The sequence below is a fragment of the Sphaerodactylus townsendi genome, linkage group LG16, assembly GCF_021028975.2.
Source record: "Sphaerodactylus townsendi isolate TG3544 linkage group LG16, MPM_Stown_v2.3, whole genome shotgun sequence".
In the NCBI taxonomy this organism is placed as follows: Eukaryota; Metazoa; Chordata; class Lepidosauria; order Squamata; family Sphaerodactylidae; genus Sphaerodactylus; species Sphaerodactylus townsendi.
In genome coordinates this window covers 15495897-15518563 of record NC_059440.1, presented here as the reverse complement: position 1 = coordinate 15518563, position 22667 = coordinate 15495897, and the positions used below count along the sequence as shown (strand labels likewise).

Genomic DNA, 22667 nt, shown 5'->3' with positions numbered 1-22667 from the left:
CCCCCCAAACTCCTGCTTGGCTGAGCTCATGTTGGAGCCTTTGGGACAAAGTGCCCATCCGTTTCTGCAGCAAGTGTTTTGAAAACTCACAGCGCAAGTGGACTTTGAAGAGATGAGCAAGGGGCCATTTTGGAGAAACGTACATAATCCTTTGGGAAAGCTCTTCTTTCAGCCCATGTGTCCCTTCCCTTCCTCTCCCCACAAAAGACACCTTGTGAGGTAGGCAGTGGCGTAGTGCCCAGGGGACAGGGGCATCTTGCACCGGGCATGCGCCGGGGCAGGGGTGTGACAGGGGCGCAGGGTACACATGTGCCCCGGGTGGAGTTCCTCCTCACTATGGCTCAAGAGGTAGATGGGGCAGAGAGAACTGTGACTAGCCTAAGGTCACTTAGCAGGCTTCCTGTGGAGGAGGGGGTAAACAACCCGTTCACCAGATAAGAGTCTGCCGCTCATGTGGAAGAGTGGGGAATCAAACCTTTAAATTGAGAGTCCACCTGCTCTTAACCGCTATACCACGCTGGCTGTCTTGGGACAACCCCATCTGCTTTGATGGTTAATCCATCCCGCTGTGTCTCATGCGTGTCTGTAAAGTGCTGTCAAGTCACGACAGACTTAGAGCAACCCCAGCAATGGGGTTTCAAGTCTTGTGAGACGAGGTGGTTTGCCATTGCCTTTCTCTGCATTCTTCCTTGGTGGTCTCCTTTCCAAGTATTGACCCTCCTTAGTTTCCAAGATCTGATGAGAACTGGTTATACCATGCTACCTTCCCTCTCATTGCTCAGAGCAGGTGCACTCAAATCCGAAGAACCGGGTTTGATTCCCCACTCTGCTACTTGAGCTGTGGAGGCTTATTTGGGGAACTAGATTAGCTTATGCACTTCAAAACATGCCAGCTGGGTGACCTTGGGCTAGTCACAGTTGTTTGCAAGTGGATTTTGCTATTCCGCACAGTATAATCCAGCTTCACAGTGCATTGAAAGTGAATTGCAAGTGCATTATTCTGCATGTGCGGAAGGGGCCTGAGAACCCACGATTGAATCTCGTGCTTAGTAAATGACTAATTACTTGAATGATAAAAAGGCAGCCACTGTGGGGAGGGGAGGGGTCTGGGGCCACAGCATTGCGGCAGGGAAAGCTTAACCCCACCATGCCAGTTCTCTGATAAACCCCTGTCTCTGCCTAAAGTTACGACTGTCTTTCCCGCCGCCCAAAGAAACAAAAGATAGATCCAGATGAGAGTATTTTTTGCTACTTGAGCCAATCTTCTACGAGGAAACAGAAAGCAGGAAGAGACTCTTATGCTCCAGTCTGGTGGGTTGCATGTCGTGGATCTTTTCAACTATCTGGGGTATCTACACTGATTGCAAGAGGTTCTTCCGCTTGCGGAACAGTCTGCTGTACTGGAGACGCTTCCACACTGCAAAACGGACACATGGCACCCAAGCCAGCCGCTGCTTCTCAGGGATGCATTAGGAGGTTCGCTCATGGATCCTTGATATAATTTGAACAGTAGCAAGGAGGGGCGTTACCGTTCAGAGATCCCCGCATGTGAACTTCCACTTGTGCATTTATGTTGCTTACAGACAGAGAGCTGCAATTACGCTGCATTATCATGGGAGTGCAGAAAATGATAAGTCAGTATCCAGGGAACCAGAGTTTTCATAAAAAAGAGGCTGTCTGGCTCTAAAGCAGGGGTCTGCAACCTGTGGCTCTCCAGATGTTCATGGACTACATTTCCCATCAGCCCTGCCAGCATGGCCAATTGGTTTGTAGTCCATGATTTGTAGTCCATGAACATGGACTACACATTGATTTGTAGTCCATGCACATCTGGAAAGCCGCAGGTTGCAGACCCCTGCTCTACAGTGATGCTTCAAAGTATGGGGGCAAAGAATGCTAGAAATCTCAGGTGCCAGGTGAGTAAATCGGTAAGGTCTCGACCGCTGAGGGGGTAGCCCTCCCCCACATCCCACAACCCGAACCCGAAACAGATGAAAGCGCAGAACAGAATTATGGTAAGTGAAAGAAATTAGTTAAAATGTATGCTAACTGCATCATTTCTGCTGGCCACAAACTAGAACTTTCCACTTTGGCGAAGGACCCGTTTATTTTTCCGATTAACACAATTGCTTGTAGGAAACTCATTAGAGCGCATGATGCAAGAAGTCTGGGGAACTGGCCAATCACAGTCTCACGTTTACGAAGCCATGTGACTACGACCCAACGGCCTATCACTATCCTCTTAAATTAGAAAAAAAAGAAAAGAAAATGAAGGATGGCGCTTGAGTGACTGCCAAGGACTGCAACCGATACAGACAAACGTGAGACCCCAAAGGAGAGGTCCCAGGGGCCGCTCGGCAGGCTAGAGATTTAACAAAACAGAGGGCAAAAAGGAAAATTGAAACGTTCCACACCTAATGCAAGGTTTGGGGTACATTTCTTCCCTCTTCTGCTGCGTTTTAGGCTTGTCAGCCACGCTGTAGAGAAACAAAAATCACGGAGGGGGGAAAAAGATTTATGTAAAAAGTGACATCAGAACAAGAGTAAATAAAAGTACTTTTAAACGTTCCTCCTGGAGCCCAGGAGGAGACAGAATCAGGGACCCTGGTTTTCTGCACACTCTGAACGCGCTGAGAAATTTGGCTTCTGGTGTGGAATCCAGATAAGCCGACAGATTGTGGCTTGGCTGCTAATGTTTATTTTGAAAAATGTTAAGTTTTTAGCCCTCGTGGGCCTGGGGGAAAAAACTTGAAAAAGCAAAAGCATCGTCTGCTCAAAGTTTGAGACTAAAAGGGGGTCTGGATGGGGGGGAACAGTTTATGTTACAACTTCCTGTCCCTACCTGTGAACCTCCAGTACACCCCGAGTCCTCAAGCCCTCTCCTTCCAGAACCTTTCCTGCTACGTTAGTTTGCAATTTGGAATACCTACTCTAGTGCAGGTGGCACTGTCTTAAATCACGGATGTACCCCCTGATGTTTAAGAGAGTTTGTCTCCCCCCAGTCAATTGAGCATTTGCAGAATGCAAAATCCGAGTGAATTTAATCCTGCGCACTGTGCACTTTGTCGCATTTCGCTTTTCCTGGTTGCAGAATGACTGTCAGTAAACCAGCGTCCCTGCATATAGCATGCAACGACAATGCACACGACGACCTAAGCCCCTGGTCTGCACCCCGCTTTCGGCCACGCGAGACCCAATGGAGAGGCAGGCGGGGAGATCCAACCATGTATCGTGTGGGGTTCCGTCATCTGTGGTGGCTTAAAGTTACACAGTCCGACAGGACCTGGAAAACAGTCCTCAAGGTTTTTAACGGTTCATGAAACGTAGCAAATTATACACTTGAATGCGAAAGGGAAGCCGTTGGGTGTATTCTGCAGCTAACTACGTGTGGGGAAACGATTCTAGGAGCTGAAAAGCAGAAGTCTTTCATTAAAGGGCGAAAGGGGAGCTTTCGAAACCGTACTAATCGAGAGGAATCCCGAAGGTAACGAAAGCTCTGTGGTGACAGACGGATGAGCTGCTGATATAGAGACGGGACACTTAAACCGGTAGCCCTGCTGACTTTATTTGCTCCCTGTGTTTTTGTTCAAGGTAGTGTCCAAGGAGCCAATTGACACCTGGATTCAGCAACTACGCAGCCCAATCGGAACTCCGAGACAGTTTGCTAAGTAGGTACATAAAGTTTGCAGCAGGGGCGTGCACGGCTGTTGATACCAGCGTAAAACGAAACCTGGCGGCCCATTAAATACTCCTTAAAGAGGTGATGAGCGTTTATTTCATCGCGAGCACACACGAGCCAGGACTCATTGCATCTGAAGCACAGAGTCACTCATGAAAGCTCAAGTTGCAATAAAGCTTATTGTTCTTGAAGGGGCCGCTGGACTTCCGTTTGATGGCTACCTCTCCAATACCAAATGCATTTATCTGTCCATGCCGCAGTCTCAGATATAATCATGAACGCTGGCATTTTTGTAGCAATAATATATGGAAAATAACCCTGACCCCTTGAAACGTTTGCAGAGAAGTGAACTGGGGAAATGAGGTATGCAGGTTATTGCTGTAACATTTTCACCTTCTCCACGCTATTCCCTACCTGGCTATGTAAAAAGAATTGTCCGAAAAATGATCAGGTTAATTTACAAAACATTCCAGCTGTTACCTTCATCTCGACCTCCCCTGCTCCCATTGCTACCAGTATAGAATATCCTCTTAAAGAATGGTTTCCAGCAACGTGATGGGCATTTCACCTTCTACTTTAAGAAGAAGAAGAAGAGTTGGATTTATATCCCCCCTTTCTCTCCTGTAGGAGACTCAAAGGGGCTTACAATCTCCTTGCCCTTCCCAACCTCCACAACAAACACCCTGGGAGGTGGATGGGGCTGAGAGAGCTTCAAAGAACTGTGACTAGCCCCAGGTCACCTAGCTGTCATGTGTTGGAGTGCACAGGCTAATCTGGGTCACCAGATAAGCCTCCACAGCTCAAGTGGCAGAGTGGGGAATCAAACCTGGTTCCTCCAGATCAGAGTACACCTGCTCTTAACCACTATGCCACTGCTGCTCTTAAGGTCAAGCGGCTTGCATTTCTTTGTGCTTTTAGCTGGCTGCAAGCCTACAACCCAGCCCATGTATATAGAGAACATGATTCTCTTGGCTGGACAAGTCAAAAGGAGGCGAAGACTTCAATGCAGGTCACTCCATGATTCTACACTTTGGAATTCAAGCCCATCTGGCCATGCTCAGATGACCAAACCACATGGATTTAAGGGGGTAACCCGCATGGGGGCAGGCACACAAATGTGGGTTAATTTAGACTGTAGGTGTCAAACTCGGGCCCTCCAGGTCTTCACGGACTACGATTCCCATCAGCCCATGCCAGCAGGGCCAATTGGCCATGCTAGCAGGGGCTGCTGCGAATGGTAGTCCGTGAACATCTGGAGGGCCTGAGTTTGACACCGATGATTTAGACTCATGGAGGCTGCTCTGGGTAACTCTCACATGTTCCTAGCAACCTCCTGAGATTCAGTCACCTTTAGCATTACTGGAACATGGAATCTAGTCTTGAGGAAGCAGAAAAAACGTGCAGCACATTTTACCCACAGATGCAATCTGTGTGCAAAAAGGCACAGACTGCATAGCCTTGGAAATCCGTTTAAAGCAGCCACCAATGATTAGATCTGTTAACACGCCACGCCTTGATATCACAATACATCTTAAAGCACAGGGGTCAAACTCGCGGCCCTCCAGATGTCCATGAACTAAAATTCCCATCAGCCCTTGCCAGTATAGCCAATGCTCATGTTGGGAGGGACCAGACGGAGTCAACCTTGTTGGGAAGTCAACCTTGTTGGGAAGGCGGAGTCAACCTTGTTGGGAAGGCGGAGTCAACCTTGAGCTGGTTACCTGAAACCAACTTTCGTCAGGATTGGATTCGGGTCGTGAGCAGAGCTCTGACTGCCAGGCCGCAGCACGGGGACCCTTTGTACCATCTTGGAACTTATACAAACCACCAGCTATTTATTAGCCAATCTCTGGATGGTTGGAGTTGTCAGATTCAGAAGGTTGGGATCCGCACAAATACTACACCAATACATTACAACATCCTAGGCCTCTGGGTGAGGCTTGAGTTGTAAAGGAAGGCCAGCAAGAACTAGCTAAAGAACTGGCAGCTGTAATATTAAACAAAATTAAATAGTAGTAGTAGTAGTAGTTTTTAAAGACTAGGGACCTGCTTTTAACCATAAACGGCCCTCATTTTTAAGTCCCTTTTGCTCTCTGTCTCATTCTCCCTCAGTCTTTTCTAAGTTCTCATTTTAGAAAAATAAACCATTTGAACCATCAATGTGATTACAGCGCTTTTGATAGGAACTGCCAGTTTAATCGAAAGTAATTTAAAAAAGAAGGCGGCTTCAGTAATTAAGGGTTTTTAAAAAATTTGTTTCTGTGTCACTTTGGAAGAGTGATCTGGACAAAAGGGTACTTTTTGGCAACATTTTTAGTTTAAAAATTCACGGGAGTAAGGCACTCTGCCATCATCCTGCCTGACAGTTAAGAGTTTCTGCAGAGGCCCTTTGGTGAGAGCCCCCATTTTCAGGGCTGATGTGGGGAGCTACCAAAGAGGAGACATTAGCTGTGGCGGTACCATGGCAGAAGATATCCCTCTTCACTGTTACCCAGAGGCACAGTGCTCACGGGGACATGTGGGGGTCACATATCCCCGGGTGCATGCCAGCTGGTCATACCCCACTCCCCTCGGCCCCGTCCTGCCAGGCTGCTCTTTCGGGCAGTGGAGCCTCTGCCGGCTGAAGGAGCAATCTGGTGCCAAGGGGCACCCGGTAGCACCCCAGCTAGGTAAGTGGGACATGGGGTGAGGGGTGAGGCAAGGGCACTCAGTTTTGCCCTGGGCGCCATCCCCCCCCCCATGCCTCTGCAGTCACTGGTTTTTTTTTAAGCTTTGGTGCCAGTTCAGGTTTTTGTTTTGTCAAAGAATTTTCCCCTCCCTATTTTTTTTTAAAACGTGGTTTTGTTTTATGCTGGTGTTAGGAAATGACCTGCTTTTATTGTCATCGCTTTAGGGCTGATTATGTATTAAACTGTTTACAGACCTTGTTTTTCTGTGGAAGTTGCTTTGGGACCCTTTGGCTATCTATCTATATCAGGGGTAGGGAACCTGCGGCTCTCCAGATGTTCAGGAACTACAATTCCCATCAGCCTCTATCAGCATGGCCAATTGGCCATGCTGGTAGGGGCTGATGGGAATTGTAGTTCCTGAACATCTGGAGAGCCGCAGGTTCCCTACCCCTGATCTATATCTATCTATTTAAACAGACAAAGCCAGTGGTCAGATCAAGAAATGCAGAATTTGTACAACCGGGTCCTGTGAGCAAATCCCATTAATTACCTAACTGTTCAGTCTCCTTCATTTAGGTTCCTTACGTGGTTCCCAAGATCTATAACCGGGTGCAGAAGACTGCTTCCTTTGGCGTAAGCCCCACCGAAATCAAAGAGATTTACTTTTGAGTAAACAAGAATACACTTGGACTGCTAAGCATGTTCCCAGCACGGTGTGTATGTGTGAGCGGTGGGGTGAGGGGAAACAATGTTCTCCTACAATAATTGGAAGCAGTAAAAAGCAATTTACCAAGATTGTTGTCTGTGAGCACCTCTTTGACCCGCTTGGTGATGCCGTAAGTGTCCAGTTCTGGCGACATGGCGACCAGTTCCTGAATGCTGAGGGATGAGTGGCCGGAGAGGGGCAGCGGCGTGGTGGACTGCGAATCCGAAGTTGACGCCTCGCTCGACTCTTGCAGCTTGCTGTCCTTGTTCGTCTCTATGGCGGGACAGGGTTGCTGGACCAGCTCCGTGAGGCTTTTAACGGACTCGCTGGAACTCATAGGGGACTCCGGAGCAGGGCTGCAACTCGCCGAAGTCTTTGGGGTGCTTTCTGCAAATCGGCAGGGAAGGGGGGAGAAAAGAGACAGGCTGTTAGCAAAACTCTTGTTCGCCGAGGCTTTCCTTCCAGATTTCTTTGTTTTACAAAAGCGTGAGTCAGACCATTAGTCCAGTGTTACGTGGGGGCTGGTCTTCCCCAGCCCAGCTATATAAGACAAAGGCGTAGGAAGGGGGGAAAGTGTCCAGTGCACTGGTGCATCCTCCAGCTCCCTCGTCCTGGCGGCACTCCCAGAATGCTTCCTGTAGCCACACCCCACAGGTGTCGTGGCACTCCGGTGCGTCATTCAGCCCCGTCCCCTTGGAGCTACGCCTCTGATATGAAATGCTTCTCTCCAAACTGAAGGTGAACAAGGGACCCAGCCCTGCTTTTCAAGGGCTGAGCATGGCAACTGTGCAGCAGAATCTTCCACAGCAACAGTCTCAGTGCCATTTTTACACTGCGAGCAAGAGACTGTACAAAACAGGCCAGCAAACTGGTATTAAAAAAAAACACCCAAAATTAAAAAAAAAAACCTGTAATCTGCTCCTCTGGTTTAAGATTATGTACCATCTACATGCTATCAGACGCGTTTGCAAAAATAAATTTTCAATTTTTAAAAATTCTCATAAAGTTCCTGTAAAGTTCAATACTTTCTGGAACAGCGCTTCAGAAGAAACGTGGAGCCGCTGCTGAAAACGGCAGCTGTTCAGTTCTTCCCCTTTCTGTTATGTTACGATGATGTATATTTCCCAGAACCTCCTAGCAGTAATCAGCGATACGGAAGAGGGATGGGGAAACACACTGTGCAATGACCCCAATACCTAGAAGACACTGTGCTATATATTACAGAGAGGAACTCGACTCAGGGCTGCCTTTAACTGCGGTAGCCTCGTGTGTCCTAGAACCCGCAGTTCCGCCACTGAATACGTTAATTTACTTAACACATTTCTATGCCACCTTTCCACCTCTCTCGGGGTCTCTGAGGCAGTCAACATCCAAACGTTAGAACAGCATTTAGAACACACACACATATAAAATATTAAATAAAATTTATGAACGCAGGAAAACAAACACACGCAAACCAGGAGGTAGGGTAGTAAAGATTAGTAAGGGAATTCCACTTGTTGGTAGGGGACAATGACCAAGGGTGACAGATGAAGCACCTGAGTCAAACTATATCAGCCCTTTGTCTTTTCCTTTTTTTCAGAGATATAATCTAAAGACCTAGGGGATGAGACTGAAACTCAGACCTTGTGCATGCAAAGCAAGTGCTCCACCACTTATCAGTGACCAGTTCTATACCCGGCCCCACCTTAACTGCTTCTCTGCTATGTTCCGCCTGCCCTCCCAGCATGCACGAGCAAACGCTTTCCAAGGAGGTGTTGCTGGGTCTTGATCATTCTCGGCCGCATGCCGTAGGCTTTGGGCAAGCCACAAAATGCACAACATGCCGAAATTAGACTACCAAAAATATCCTCCGCTCGTCCTTGCTTGCTCAAATGACAACTCGCTGTGCTGCCCACAGATCCCAAAAGTCACTTTACACACACGCCCCCCCCCCTCCCCAAAGGATCAATACTTGTGGTGGGGAAGTCGTGTGAATGGCACCCCGAAGGCTCCAGAGGCACCCATCGGGAAACCAAAGCACATGCCTTTGACTGACAATTGAGACGTTTGCTTTCTGATAATGGGGGGAAACAGCCTAGCACTCTCCTGTGGCTACGGAATCTGAAAACAGCAACAGACACTCAGCGGCAGGAGCAGCAAATGACAGATCTCGCTCGCGCCTCTGTAGGTATTGTAGCTGCATCGGTAATCCCAGGACAAACTCGTAAGCCAATCGCCTTAGAACATAATACACAAAGAGGCCCTTGTGGCTGGCTTATGAGTTCCCAGAGAGGGAGGAACTGCTTACAGCCCACCCTGTATTTTGGAATGCTGGAGAAGGGAGCAACCATGACAGGCAGATAGCTAGCTCTATGTGCCTTTCCCTGTGCTACTCCTCTGGAGCAACAGCAGCCTCTAACACAGCACAGTCTGGTAGCAGCTGCTCTAATAAATGATGCACTGAAGATTTCAATGAAGCAAGAGTCACTGGTCCCGTCAAAGCCCCTCCGCTCCCAATTGCCTGTTGTGGTGGTTGCTCACCAGGCCCACGAGATCTACTGAGCTAGATCGGTTTCAGCCTTCAGAAGCTCATTTTAGCCGACAATGCAATATAAAACCTGAACATCTATTATAGCTGATGTTCTGTACCACTGTTAATCTTTAGCGTCGTTAAAGCATTTTCAGATGTGTTTCGATCAAGAAAAAGTTTTGTGGACTTCGAAGGTGTATTTTTATCATTCTCAGCCACTGCAAGAACCCATATCAGAAAAGCAGACTTAAAAGTGAAAAACCAGTAAACTGACAGAAAGGACTCCTCTACCTTTTCTGGTGTTCCAAAACAGAGAAGAATGGGATGAACATCCAAATCCCGCCATGGGGCTTTTGATGACTAAATGGCGAGCATATTATGCAGGCTTTTATAAATGTACACACAGGCTAGAAAAGAGAAACTTTTTATTCCCATATCAGTAGAATTCAGGGTTATCATATAAGCAGCACGTTTGGGACGGACAGACGGACAGGCAGACAGACTTCTTCACTCATCTACTGTACGGAATGCTCTGTCACAAGATGGCGGACGACAACTGGTACAGATGGCTTACTAACATTTGCAGCCATCCCTACATCCTGTAGCACTGAGTTCCACAAGTTAATTATGGGTGATAAGCGGAAGTACTTTCTGTTGTCCGTTCTGATTTCATCTGGTTGGATTCTAAGGTCCCATTTGGCTCATATGGGGTCTTAGTGATGGACAAAGCATTGTCCTTGGAAGTTTTGACCCATTTGCCAGTGCCTATGTTCTCATTGATGAGCCCTTGAAAAACAGGAAAGGACTCCCAGGACATAGTTTGAAGTGCATGGCCTCCTATTTACCCTCCTTCCTTCCTTTTCCATGTAGAATCCTACACAACTTTCCCAATATCATGGTTGTTTCTTGGAGGTGCAAAGTCCCTTTGGAACACAAATTTGGAACACAGCAGTGCAGCAGGTAAAGGAACAAGACGTGTTTTAACAAACCAAAGCTATTTAACACAAATCACTGAGCCTCGTTTTTAAAGAAAAGGCCACACTGCATGTAGGGAAAAGGTGCCCTGACATTCCCACAAAGGATCCCTTCAGTTGAAGTAATTGCATTTCATTTTTTTAAAGGGGTGGGGGCTTATGAAAGATGCAGGGGAGAAAGACATATTAGAGAGAGCCGCCGCAGTCCTCCTCTAATCTTTAAGGCAATAAGGACACCGCAGATCTAATTTCTTTTCTCTGCTTAGCCCCAGGTCGCTGTGCAGCTGCATCCAAGGCCCAACCAAATGTTATTTTTGTTCTAAAGCCGCGAAGGAGCGGTACTGTAAATTTGCCCTGATGCACCCATGCGAGGGACCCATTTGGCAGATCATCCATCTTGTTCACTGTACACTGTCAGGGATGGCATGAATTCCGCACATGATAAACAGATTTCTCCTCCGATCGGCGTCCTTTAACCCACAGCAAGGTCAGAACGGCGGCTGCCTGGTTAATAAAAACGGAACCGTGCCGGTTGGAACTCCTCTTCTCATTCCGTCCCTGGTGCCAGCTTAAAGGAATCGTGGACAATGAAAGCATCTGTGAATTTTCGAGGCAATTCTCTTGACCGGGTAGCACAAACCCTACACAGAAACTAATATTTGCGGTATGTGTGTGTGTGTGTTGGAGGGGGAGGAAGGGAAAGGAAGGAACACACGCAAACAATGCCACTGAAATAAATAAAAGCAGTCACCTTCATAAACGGCTGCTTTTCCCAAAGGTGCCTACAGAAATCTGCAGTCGGGCTGCTGATAATTGCCTATTGGCAACATGTTTCGACGGGCCGTGTTAATTTCATCGCAAGCTGCAAAACGCTTCCAAGGAATTCCAAAATCACATTATCGGAAACGTGTATCATGCCCCTGGTGTTCCTTCGTGGTCTCTCGTCTAAATAACTACGCAGGACTAGGATTCTGCCTAGCTTTCCAGATCTGATGAGCTCAGACTAGCCTGGGCTATCCGAGTTAGGGCGGACAAATTCGACATTTTGTAGCAGTGTGCTCCCTTCTGCAGACAGCTGACCACAGAGGAAGGCCAGAAACATATTTTGCTTTTTAAAATCAAAATATCCCGGATCCACCATACAGCTGATGCCATTATGTCCTTAATGAACAAAAAATGGTACAGGTGGGGAGAAAAATTTCAACCTAGAACAAATCAGGTAACCAAACAGGGGAAAAAAGGAAGTCAACCCTTATATGTAGAAATATTGTCAATTCCAAAAAAAAGCAAAAATTGACAGTGATCCTTTTGCATGGAATGTTTGCCAATCTTTTTTGGTCACCTGCCATTACGGCCTCCCCAGCTGCTCAGGTGTTGTGCCACTTGCGTTTGTTCAGACACATAACATCTTTCAGAAAGCCCAGCTCCTCCTCCCTTTCATCCTGGGCATGTATATAAATTGGCTAACTAAATGTTTACTGTAGCAAAGGTAGGCCCCAATGAAATAATAAACTATACATCAGATATGCAGCAACACACATAGGTGTCAAACACGCGGCCCTCCAGATGTTATGGACTACAGTTCCCATCATCCCCTGCTAGGATCATGCTGGCAGGGGATGATGGGAACTGTAGTCTGTGACATCTGGAGGGCCGCGAGTTTGACTGCTGAATATACCATCCTGCAATCGAAGATTCAGCTGGTTTGGTGGATTCGAGATGCCAGTCCTGCGATGCCCACTTGTCATCCTGTCGCTAGGCGCCGCTAAGAATTCTCTCACCCTACCCATTTTTATCCTGTTGCCTTGGATGCCCGCCGTATGGGCTCCCTGGCTCTTGGTTGCAGTGCTTCTCAACAAGAATAGATTGGCCCTTTCATTTTTTTCCCTCTATCCAAGATCACCTTCGGATGGGTACAGCTGCTGGTGTCCTTGAGTTCTTCTGTGTCAAATCTGATTTCCAACACAAATCTCACAGATGGGACGGAAGCACCACAGAATATACTGAAAGGGGCTGGCTACGGTGCCAGCACTCAAGGAGAATAGGTTTTTATACCCTGTTTTCTCTACCTTAAGGAGTCCCAAAGAAACTTAGAAGAGAAGAAGAAGAGTTTGGATTTGTATCCCCCCTTTCTCTCCTGCAGGAGACTCAAAGGGGCTTACAATCTCCTTGCCCTTCCCCCCTCACAACAAACTCCGAGAAGCCATGTGACTAGCCCAAGGTTACCCAGCTGGCATGTGTGGGAGCACACAGGCTAATCTGAATTCCCCAGATAAGCCTCCACAGCTCAGGCGGCAGAGCTGGGAATCAAACCCGGTTCCTCCAGATTAGATACACGAGCTCTTAACCTCCTACGCCACTTTCCCTGCCTCTCCCCACTTTCCCTGCCTCTCACTTTCCCTGCCTCTCCCCACAACAGGCACCTTGTGAGTTAGGTAGGGCTGAGGGATTTCTGAGAGAACTGTGATTGGCCCAAGGTCTCCCAGTAGGCTTCATGTGAAGTGGAGAATCAAGCCTAGTTCTCCAGATTAGACTCCACCTGCTCTTAACCACTACACCACGCTGGATCTCCAGAAAGAGAAAATCAAATGGGCAAGAAAGGTAGGCATGGTGGCCTCCTGCTTAGAAACATCACCAGAGACACACCAAGCAAGGAAAGGCTGCAGGTGAGTCTCAGTGAAAAGGCTCTGGAGCAGGGACCAAGCAAGGAGATGACAGCCAAATGGTGGCAGAGTCTGAGGGAGGAGAATTCCACAGAGCCGCAGAAGAACATGTCGTCTCGTCTCCTACAACTGGCAAAAAGCATGCTACCTCTGGATTGGCTGCACCTGGAATATACCTATATTAGGTGTCTGTCAACAGAGGAATCCATTTGGCTACCTCCGAGTGTTGGGCTCAAGTCTCTCTACCCCTCCGGGCCTAGATACCCTTGGCTCCACTACCACTCTGACTTGGGAACAGTTGTGTTTGAAGAAGTGTTGGGGAAAATTAATGGGGCCATTTAATCACCCCGAGGCCCAACTTGATTGGGATGTGGGCTCGATGTCGACAATTTAGTGGGATTTCAAGGAGCCCAGCCAGCAGGGTAAAGAGAAAACCCTCCTTCCTGTATCTTTGGTCTCTAAGGAGATGGTGGATGGTGGTGATGGAAAGTGTCCTGAAGGAAACAGTAGAGATCTTCATTTTGGTCCTGTGGGTAAACACTTACCTGATGCTAAACCTACAGGGCCCCAGGATAAGAGTACTCACCCACTGCAAACATAGAAACAGCCCTCTAGTACTAATACCTCTCCAATACTATAGGACAGGGGTCTGCAACCTGTGGCTCTCCAGATGTTCATGGACTACAACTCCCATCAGCCCCTGCCGGCACGGCCAATTGGCCAATAATGGATCAGACCGGCGATAGACATTTCTTGGCAAATCGCAGCAGATCTGTTTCTTGAGTCCACTCCTGTTTAAGAGTTAACATGGTAGCTGTCTGCTTGCTGTCTTTAAAATATAACATTTTCCCCCCTTCCTCTCCGTAGAGATGGTGAGAGGAAACAATAAAAAGCCAAATGCAGCATATTTTTTGGCATCTAAAGGGTTATTTCTGAAGGGGGTTGCTTTCTGTTTGTTAGAAATTCTAGATTACGACATATGGCTGCGTTTTTCACAGTTCACAGAGACGTGTACCCACAGAAGTTTGCGGCCTTTAAAAAAAATCCTTAGTGTTCGGGGATGCTGGGAAAAACTAGAGGGGAGCTCCCCCACCCAAGTGCAAGAGCTCCCCCCGACTACTCGCTGACTGGACTTTGATCAGAAGCAAAGACGTGAGGAGGGCAGATGGATGACGATTTGATAGCTCAATCCACCTTAATAGGATTTCACGATCATCCCTGGAAATCATTAAGGGTTCGTAAAAGCTCCTCTTCAGAGACAGTATTGAATTTCTAGCTTTGGTTTCAAGAACAGAGAAACAGGGGATACAAGTCAGACCCCAGACTGGCAAGATGGCTGAAACCGGGTGGGGTGGGGTGGGGGGAATCTCTATGGAGAGGAAGGGGGGGGAATGTTATATTTTAAAGACAGCAAGCAGACAGCTACCATGTTAACTCTTAAACAAGAGTGGACTCGGGAAACAGATCTGCTGCGATTTGCCAAGAAACGTCTATCGCCGGTCTGATCCACTATTTAAATTCCGACGCACGGCCCTCAATCTCCAGTAATAATAACCCAAATTCCATTTAGTGTTCATTTGAGCAGTCAGGATAAAGTCATTTCTTATTATCTCCCCACTGTGTAAAAAACAGCTTGAAGGTAGGAAGTCAGCAAGCATTTTCGCCAAAAAGTAATTATTGAGAGTGACATTTTTACTGCTGGCATGCCATAAGGCGAACTGCGCATTTGGAAGGACGAGTCGCTGAAACAAAATGACAGGCCGTGCCGTGACATTCCAAGCAAAACCCAGACACGATTTTCCTGGCGGATGGCTCTGATACGTGCCCCCTTTCTCATTAAGTCCGGGGCGTGGGCTTGTGCCGAACCGAATTCAATGTGCGGGGCATAGATTAACAAGGGTTGGGAAGAGAAGGAAGGACCAATTGAAGAGGGCAGCCTGGAGTGTATGTGCTACAAAAAGGTCCAGGCTCCGCCCACAATGCCACAGAGCATCAGGCATGGGGAGGTCACATACATGAGGCTGCACTATAGAATTAGACCACTGGTTTCATCAGCATCGGTATCGTCTACTCCACAGGTGTCAAACTCGCGGCCCTCCAGATGTTATGGACTACAGTTCCTATCATCCCTTGCCAGCATCATGCTGGCAGGGGATGATGGGAATTGTAGTCCATAACATCTAGAGGGCCGCGAGTTTGACACCTATGGTCTACTCGGACTGGCAGTGGCTCTCTAGGAAGGAGGTCTTGATATCTTGCTAGCTGGAGATACCAGGGATTGAGAGCCAGAGTGGTGTATTGGTTAAGAGCAGGTGGATTCTAATCTGGAGAACTGGGTTTGATTCCCCACTCCTCCACTTGAGTGGCGGAGGCTAATCTGATGAACCAGATGAGTTCCCGCACTCCTGCTGTCCTGCTGGGTGACCTTGGGCTAGTCACAGTTCTCTCTGAACTCTCTCATTAGCCCCACCTACCTCACAAGGTGTGTGTTGTGGGGAGAGGAAGGGAAAGGAGCTTGTAAGCCATCTTGAGTCTTCTTACAGGAGAGAAAGGTGGGGCATACATCCAAAAATCTTTTGTCTCTTCTCCTTCTTCTACGTGCAAAGTTCCACAGAGTCACAGTCTCTGCCTTACCTGCCCCACACCTGGTCCTTCTAAAAGCCACCTAACAATCAGCCATTACTACATCCTGAGGTAGTGACTTCAGCCGGTTAACTGCATGAAGAAACGTTTCCTTTTGTCCACCCAAATGTCCAGCCATCTATGGTCTTCACAGAGAAGGTAGTTTCTTGCTTCCCGTTCCTGCTGCAGCCCATTCACCACTCGCACAGTTCTATGCCGGGGGGAGGGGGCAGTCAGCTGAGACAACCCTCAAAAATAGCACCAGGGGCAAAACGGGAGGCAGTGGAAGACACCACCAGTCCCTCTTCCTCAAAAAGAACTGCCAGTCTGTTGGAGGAACTGCGTGGCTGGATCTGGGCTTACTGCTTATCAGTTTTATTGAGTTCTCTCTCCCCCCCCCCCCCCCCCGAGTTACACTATGGGAGAAGAAGCTAGAAACTTCCTTCACACTATGTACAATTCCCTATGCCTACCTCTTATGTATGTATGTGCCATCAAGTCACAACTGACTTATAGTGACCCCAGTGAGGGGGCTGCTAAGCAAGGGAGAAGTCGAGATGGTTTGCCATTGCCTTCCTCCGCACAGCTGTCCTTGGGGATCTCCCATCCAACAACCAACCCTGCTATGCTGCCCAGATGGGGCTACGCCACCACCCCTCCCTCCTCTTGCCCTTAGACAATTTTCCCCAGAACTTTCCTGTTTTTCCTCGCAGGGAAGATGAACAAATCCCTTGACGGTTATGGTTGCCCTACGCGCCTTGAACTGTGCGTACTACTTCAAATGAACTGCATGGATACGTTCTGGCAGACTGCGCGGGGGGGGGGGGAGGATTATCAACCCCTTTCTCTACATCCACAGGCCTCCCATAATGCACAGGAGCAACCGCGCTGGAACTCATCCAAGCATCAACTCTGGATGGCGACGTCACCTTCCAAAGGGGTGTGGCGCCAGGAGTCGGCATCCGCACAGGGCGCACCTCCCTCTCAGCAATCCTTCCTAGTCTGAGCATTTCCCAGACGCGCCGCACGCCTTCTTGTTCAGGCTGGCTTTTAACAACTGGATTAAGTAGGTGTGTAGATGCATATCAATGGCTCCAATCTTCTTAATTAGGTGTCTTCGCTTCACTTTTCCCCCCTAATGTATGCTGTTTTTAAATTGCAGCTGCCCGTCCCAACCCCAAGGGATGGGATGAGAAGGGGGAAGAAACAGCAACCAACCAAGGACAGATTCACTAGTACTGAGGAAAGCTCGTTTTACCATTCAGCGAGCAGGCAGTAAAGCATGCGCTTCCCAGGCCAGAGGGCCCTGGTTTGATTCCAGGCTTTTCCAGTTAAAGGACCCGAAGAACCTGGTGCGGAGAAAGAGCCATCTGCCCTGGAAACCCTGGAAAGCCACTACAAGCAGATAGGGCCGGAGTGAGGGGGAACTGCGCCCGGGGCGTACATGCCCAGGGCGTACCCCCTTGGAGCTACGCCACTGCAAGCAGAAGGAGACAATGCTGGGCTGGATGGATCAGTGGTTTGACTTGATGTACAGTCACTTTATGGGAACTGTATCTCATACCCCTTATGTCCCTTTACGGCTCTGGCCCCTGCCTGGTGGAATGGTCTACCTCCAGCTGTCCGGGCCCTGCGGGACCTTGGTGAGTTCCGCAGGGCCTGCAAGACGGAGCTATTCCACCGGGCTTTTGGAGAGGCTGGCCGTGATCCTACTGCCCCCCACCGAATCTGAGGCTGCCTGTGTCCATCTTTTTATTTTTGGTTGGGCCTGATCCATTGATAACATCGCGGGCCCTACCTTTCTCCTCCCTTCCTTGGCCTTGGTTCGGGCGCCAGTTTTAAATAATTTTCGTTTTAAAATACTTAGTTATTTAATCTATTGCTGCATAGGTTTTAAGGGATTAAGTTTTTGTATGCTGATCCGTTGATTTGTTGATTTGATTTGTTGATTTGCTATTCGTTGGAACAGCCATGTTGTGAGCCGCCTCGAGCCCTTCGGGGATGAGGCGGCCTATAAGTTTAACTAACTAACTAACTAACTAACTAACTAACTAACTAACTAACTAACTAACTAACTAACTAACTAAATAACTAACTAAATAACTAACTAACTAACTAACTAACTAACTAACTAACTAACTAACTAATACTATTTGCTCCACACTGAATGATTGGTATTTTATGACTGAGATAACAGTAAAACCTTGCGATATCAGGCACGTATCTTCTTTCTTTCAAGAAACTGATGCATACTGGGACAATATATCAATCTTTTATGGAAGATTCTAATTTTGCGCGAATGCCCAAATGCTCTTTGAAGTTATTTTTGCAAACGTCTCAGTCGTGAAGGGCGTAATCGACATTGTTTCTAGTCTGCAAGTCAGACGTTTTAGTTTTGACCACCGAGGAAGGCCACGTGGCCAAAACGCGACTGGTTGGCCAGGGTTAAATATTGTCTAGCTGTGTCTATTTGTGTTAGGCATGTGTAAGCGAATATTTGTAATGTAGGCTACTGATGTTTTTAATCTGTAATATATATATTCTCTCTATTTTTATAATTTTGTAATTAGAGGCCATTTGGGTACTTAAAGCCACGTTATGAGGCCATACTAGAGAAAGGGACATGGCTCAATGGCAGAACATCTGTACAGGAGGCAGAATATTCCTGGTTCAACCAATGGTGTCTCCAGTCCAATGAGAGCCACTGCCAGCCAGAGAGGACGACACCAAGCTTGGTAGTCCGACTCGGTATAAGGCAGAGACATATGACACTCTCTCAATGTGGAATCATAGAGTTGGAAGAGACCCCAAGGGCCATCAAGTCCAGCCCCCTGCAATGGAGAAACACACAATGAAAGCACTCCTGACAGATGGCCTTCGAGCAGAGGTGGGATCCAACCAGTTCTCACCACTTCTCTAGAAGTGGTGACTAATTTTTTCTGAGTGCCGAGAAGGGGTTACTAAAGCAACCTCCCTGCCCAATAGGGACTGGAGGTGCGTGTGTGCGGCGGTGCCACTGTTTGAATCCCGCCACCATCGGAACCTGTTATTAAAATGTTTGGATCCCACCACTGCCTTCGAGCCTCTCTTAAAAAAACCCCCAAAGAAGGAGACTCCACCACACTCCAAGGTAGCGCATCCCACACTGTCAGGAAGTTTTTCCTGATGTTTAGGTGGGTTCTCTTTTCCTTCACCTTGAGCCCACTACTCCTGGTCCGAGTGTCAGGAGCAGCAGAAAACAAGCTTGCTCCCTCACCAACGTGACATCCCTTCAAATATCTAAACATGGCTATCACGTCACCTCTTAACCTTCTCTTCACCAAACTGAACATACCCAGCTGCCTAAGTCTCTCCTCGTAGGGCATGGATTCCAGACCTTTTACCATTTTGGCTGCCCTCCTCTGGACCCTCTCCAGCTCGTCAATATCCTTCTTGAATTGTGGTGCCCAGAACCGCACACAATATTCCAGGTGAGAAAGGAAGTTCCATTCCGACCACTACACTCTCTCAATGACTCATGTCCACTACATGATCCCATGCCACTAGCATAGCAGCACAGCATATGTTTTGTGCACTGCCCCACATTCAGCCCTTGACATCTTCCATTAAAGGATCTTAGAGCACAGGTGTTGGGAAAGAACCCCCTCTGGTAGAGTGGTACGACCCTGTGTAAGGGCAGCTCCAGACCTTGCCTCTACTTCAACGAGATGGTTCGCTCCGTACCGTACAGCAGCGCTGACTGCCTGACCTGCCGCTCAAGCTATTTGCACTCCTGGCTCGTGAAACCAGATCCCATTTCCGTAAGCCACCCCGGCGTCATAATAAAAGCCATTAAGGTACATTATTTTATACATCCTCCTATTTGCACCGTCCTGCTTTCCTTAATTTGCGATTAAGAAAAAAGGCGAAGAAGAGAAGCCATCGAGAGAAGAGGGTACTTAAATGTAGGACAGTCAGTAAAAAGTAATTTATCATCTTCCCGCTTCGGTGGGCGCGCTATCAGCCAACTCATTTTCCGCATTCATCATGCAATCAGCCTATTATTTGCATATTAATCAGGCAGTGGACCGTGAATGAGCCGCAGACCAGCCAAATGCTGCACTGTCTCAGGAGGAAGACTCAGTAATTATCATACATCAGTGTTATGATGTGGTAATTGATTATAACATCTTTCTGTTGCCCTGGGGGACTCCCACTGCTAACCCAGCTTCAGGCCCGAGTTTCTGTACAGATCCCCCCCCCCCCCCGGTCTGCTCTCTGAGAATTCTCCCTGGCTCCCCTCTTTCTCGCTTTCCCACTCCTTTCTCTCCCCCTCCAACATTTGCAATTAGTGCATTTTTTAAAAGTTACCTTTCTCATATTAAATAATCACAGGTTGGGAAGGTGGCAGGGAAATGTAAAAAAAAAATCACACCTCCCAGAACAGGTGGCAGAGGAACAGAAATCCAGAAGAAGAAGACGAGTTGGATTTATATCCCCCCCTTCTCTTCTGTAAGGAGACTCAAAGGGGCTTCCAATCTCCTTTCCCTACCCCCCCCCCCACAACAAACACCCTGTGAGGTAGGTGGGGCTGAGAGAGTGCAGAAGAACTGTGACTAGCCCAAGGTCACCCAGCTGGTGCATGTTGGAGTGCACAGGCAAATCTGAATTCCCCAGATAAGCCTCCGAAGCTTAAGTGGCAGAGCGGGGAATCAAACCCGGTTCCTTCAGATTAGAGTACACCTGCTATTAACCACTACACCACTGCTGCTGAAGGACGTTTGCCTGCGCACAGTGAGCAGGAGCTACGCTGGAGAATTTCCTATGTTCAGCTACTAGAAGGGGGGGGAGATTGGGATTTCCCAGCTCAGGACCCCTGAGAAGATGAGGGGAACCCTTCTGGATCAGACCAGGGGTGGGTCTGCCTTGACTGAAATCTTGTTTCTAACAATAAGGGGCCCAAAGCTTCCAAAACTCTCACAAACAGCCCTCCCACAGTTATTCCTATCAGAAGCTGGTCTTCAGAGATATACTGCCTCTGAGTATGGAGGTTCGACTTAAGCTATCATAGTCTTGACCATTTATACAACCTAGATCCGTTTTGAAGCCATCTAAGCTTACTGGCCAAGTAGCCATCAGTGTTGGGTTGATGCAAGTTGTGTTTTTCATGAAATATTTTCTCTTTTTGTCTTTCACAACTCTACTGCCAAAGCACTTCACTGGGTGACTCTGCAGCGTTCAGAGGTGAAGGAGAAAAGGTCTCTTTCTCTTTCTGCTTTTTCTATTAATGTGACCATACTTTAAAAAATCCTCTTTCTCCCCTTAGCTGCCTTTTTTTCAAAGCAGAGTGACGCCAACTCTTTGGCCTTTCCTGAGTCTCCCAGGTCGAGCTTCTATTGTTACACTTTTGCTGACCAGAAGAACATCTGTCACCAGGTTTTCTGTCCCAATATCTCTTGGCACTCTTGGTAGGAAAGCTCGTTCATGTGGTCTAACCCAATTTAACCCGCTTATGACATCTTATACCACGTCTTGTTAAACCTCAGAGATGAACAGTTTGAAAATGTGGGTTGTCTGTTACTTGTTGGGAGGACTCAATATGTTGACATGAAAATATCTTTGAAGTAAACCTGAAACATTTTTTGTGTGATAGACCGTGTGCCTTAATTATTTAAAAGTATAAGGAAGGCAGTTCTGTGCAGACACGTAATGGGTTGCTCTCCATGGTGCTTAACTGCCCCTTTAACAAAAAAAAAATGCACCCCGAATAAAATATTTCTGGCTACGGGCCCAACCTCTTCTTTGTACTTGGCCATCTCTTCTCTTTCCTAAGCTGCTGTACTCCTGCTTGAATAAAAGTCCCCCCACCCACCCGCAAACACATTAAAAACATTGAAACCTCCAAGGACAGCAACTGCAAAGTTTTATACAAAAGGCAATTTTTAGTTGCTTTATTTAGGTACCCACTGGCAGGCGAATTCCGGCCCCTTTTGCAAAAGGTCAAAACGAAACATCTGCCAGTTCGAATCGGCACTATTTTTAGGATCTGAGTTCCAAAAGGAAAATTGGATGTGGGGGGCAGGGAGGGGAAAAAAAGAATTCAGCGTGGAACAAAAACGAAAGTCGGCGCTGCTACTGGATTAATGATTCGTGTTGGAGGAGAAGGCGTGGAGAGAGAGAAAGCGGGGGGGGGGGGAGAAGAGGTGAGATCTGCCACCCGTGTTCAGCGCCGCTTATCTCCAGCCACAAACAGGAGAGAAGTAATTTGACAAAAAAAAAAAAAACCCCAAGAAACTCGGACTGTTACCGAAGACAGGCAGGAAAAGAAAGGGGGCAGACGGTCTTGAAGGGTGCTGGTGGAGAGCCAAACACAGATTAGGAGAATGTGAGGGCAAGACAAGATGGAGGCTTTGTTTTCCTCCCTCCAATCTCTTCTGCGTCTTATGCAAATCTGTGGCCAATTATGCTAATGAAGCACATTAATCATGGCATTATTTAACCATTGCTTTGCGCCTGCCTCAGCGGCTGCCTGGAAACTTACGTAAGAGCGTACGAAGCTGACTCACACCAAGTCAAACCAAAGGTGCCACTGCTTTAATAGCGCATGCTCTGACTCCTGGTGGCTCTCCGACTCGGAAGAGTCTTTTCCAGAGCCTGATAATCTGGGATTTTTTTAAACTGGTGACGCCGGGGATTGAACATGGAACCTTCCGAATGCAAAGCGGGGTCTCTATCAAAGTGCCACAGCTTCTTCCCTTGAGACTGGGACATTTTTATTCATGCCACAATTGGCTCCTGTTTTCTTTTCCAGACAACAGCAAAGCTTGTCAGGGAGGGACAAAGTGCCTGTCCTAGCTGAGACT

The 22667-nt window shown here is 47.8% G+C and overlaps 1 protein-coding gene across 1 annotated transcript in view; it reads right to left on the bottom strand.

Annotated features, from left to right (window-relative positions):
• CUX1 (cut like homeobox 1) overlaps positions 1–22667 on the bottom strand; it is a 301887-nt gene that overhangs the window by 14967 nt on the left and 264253 nt on the right. The window contains exons 18-19 of the mRNA XM_048518602.1: positions 7139–7441; positions 2415–2477 (exon numbers count right to left, since the gene is read on the bottom strand). Of these exons, the coding sequence (XP_048374559.1) occupies positions 2415–2477; positions 7139–7441 (366 nt within the window). The remainder of the gene's footprint in view (positions 1–2414; positions 2478–7138; positions 7442–22667) is intronic.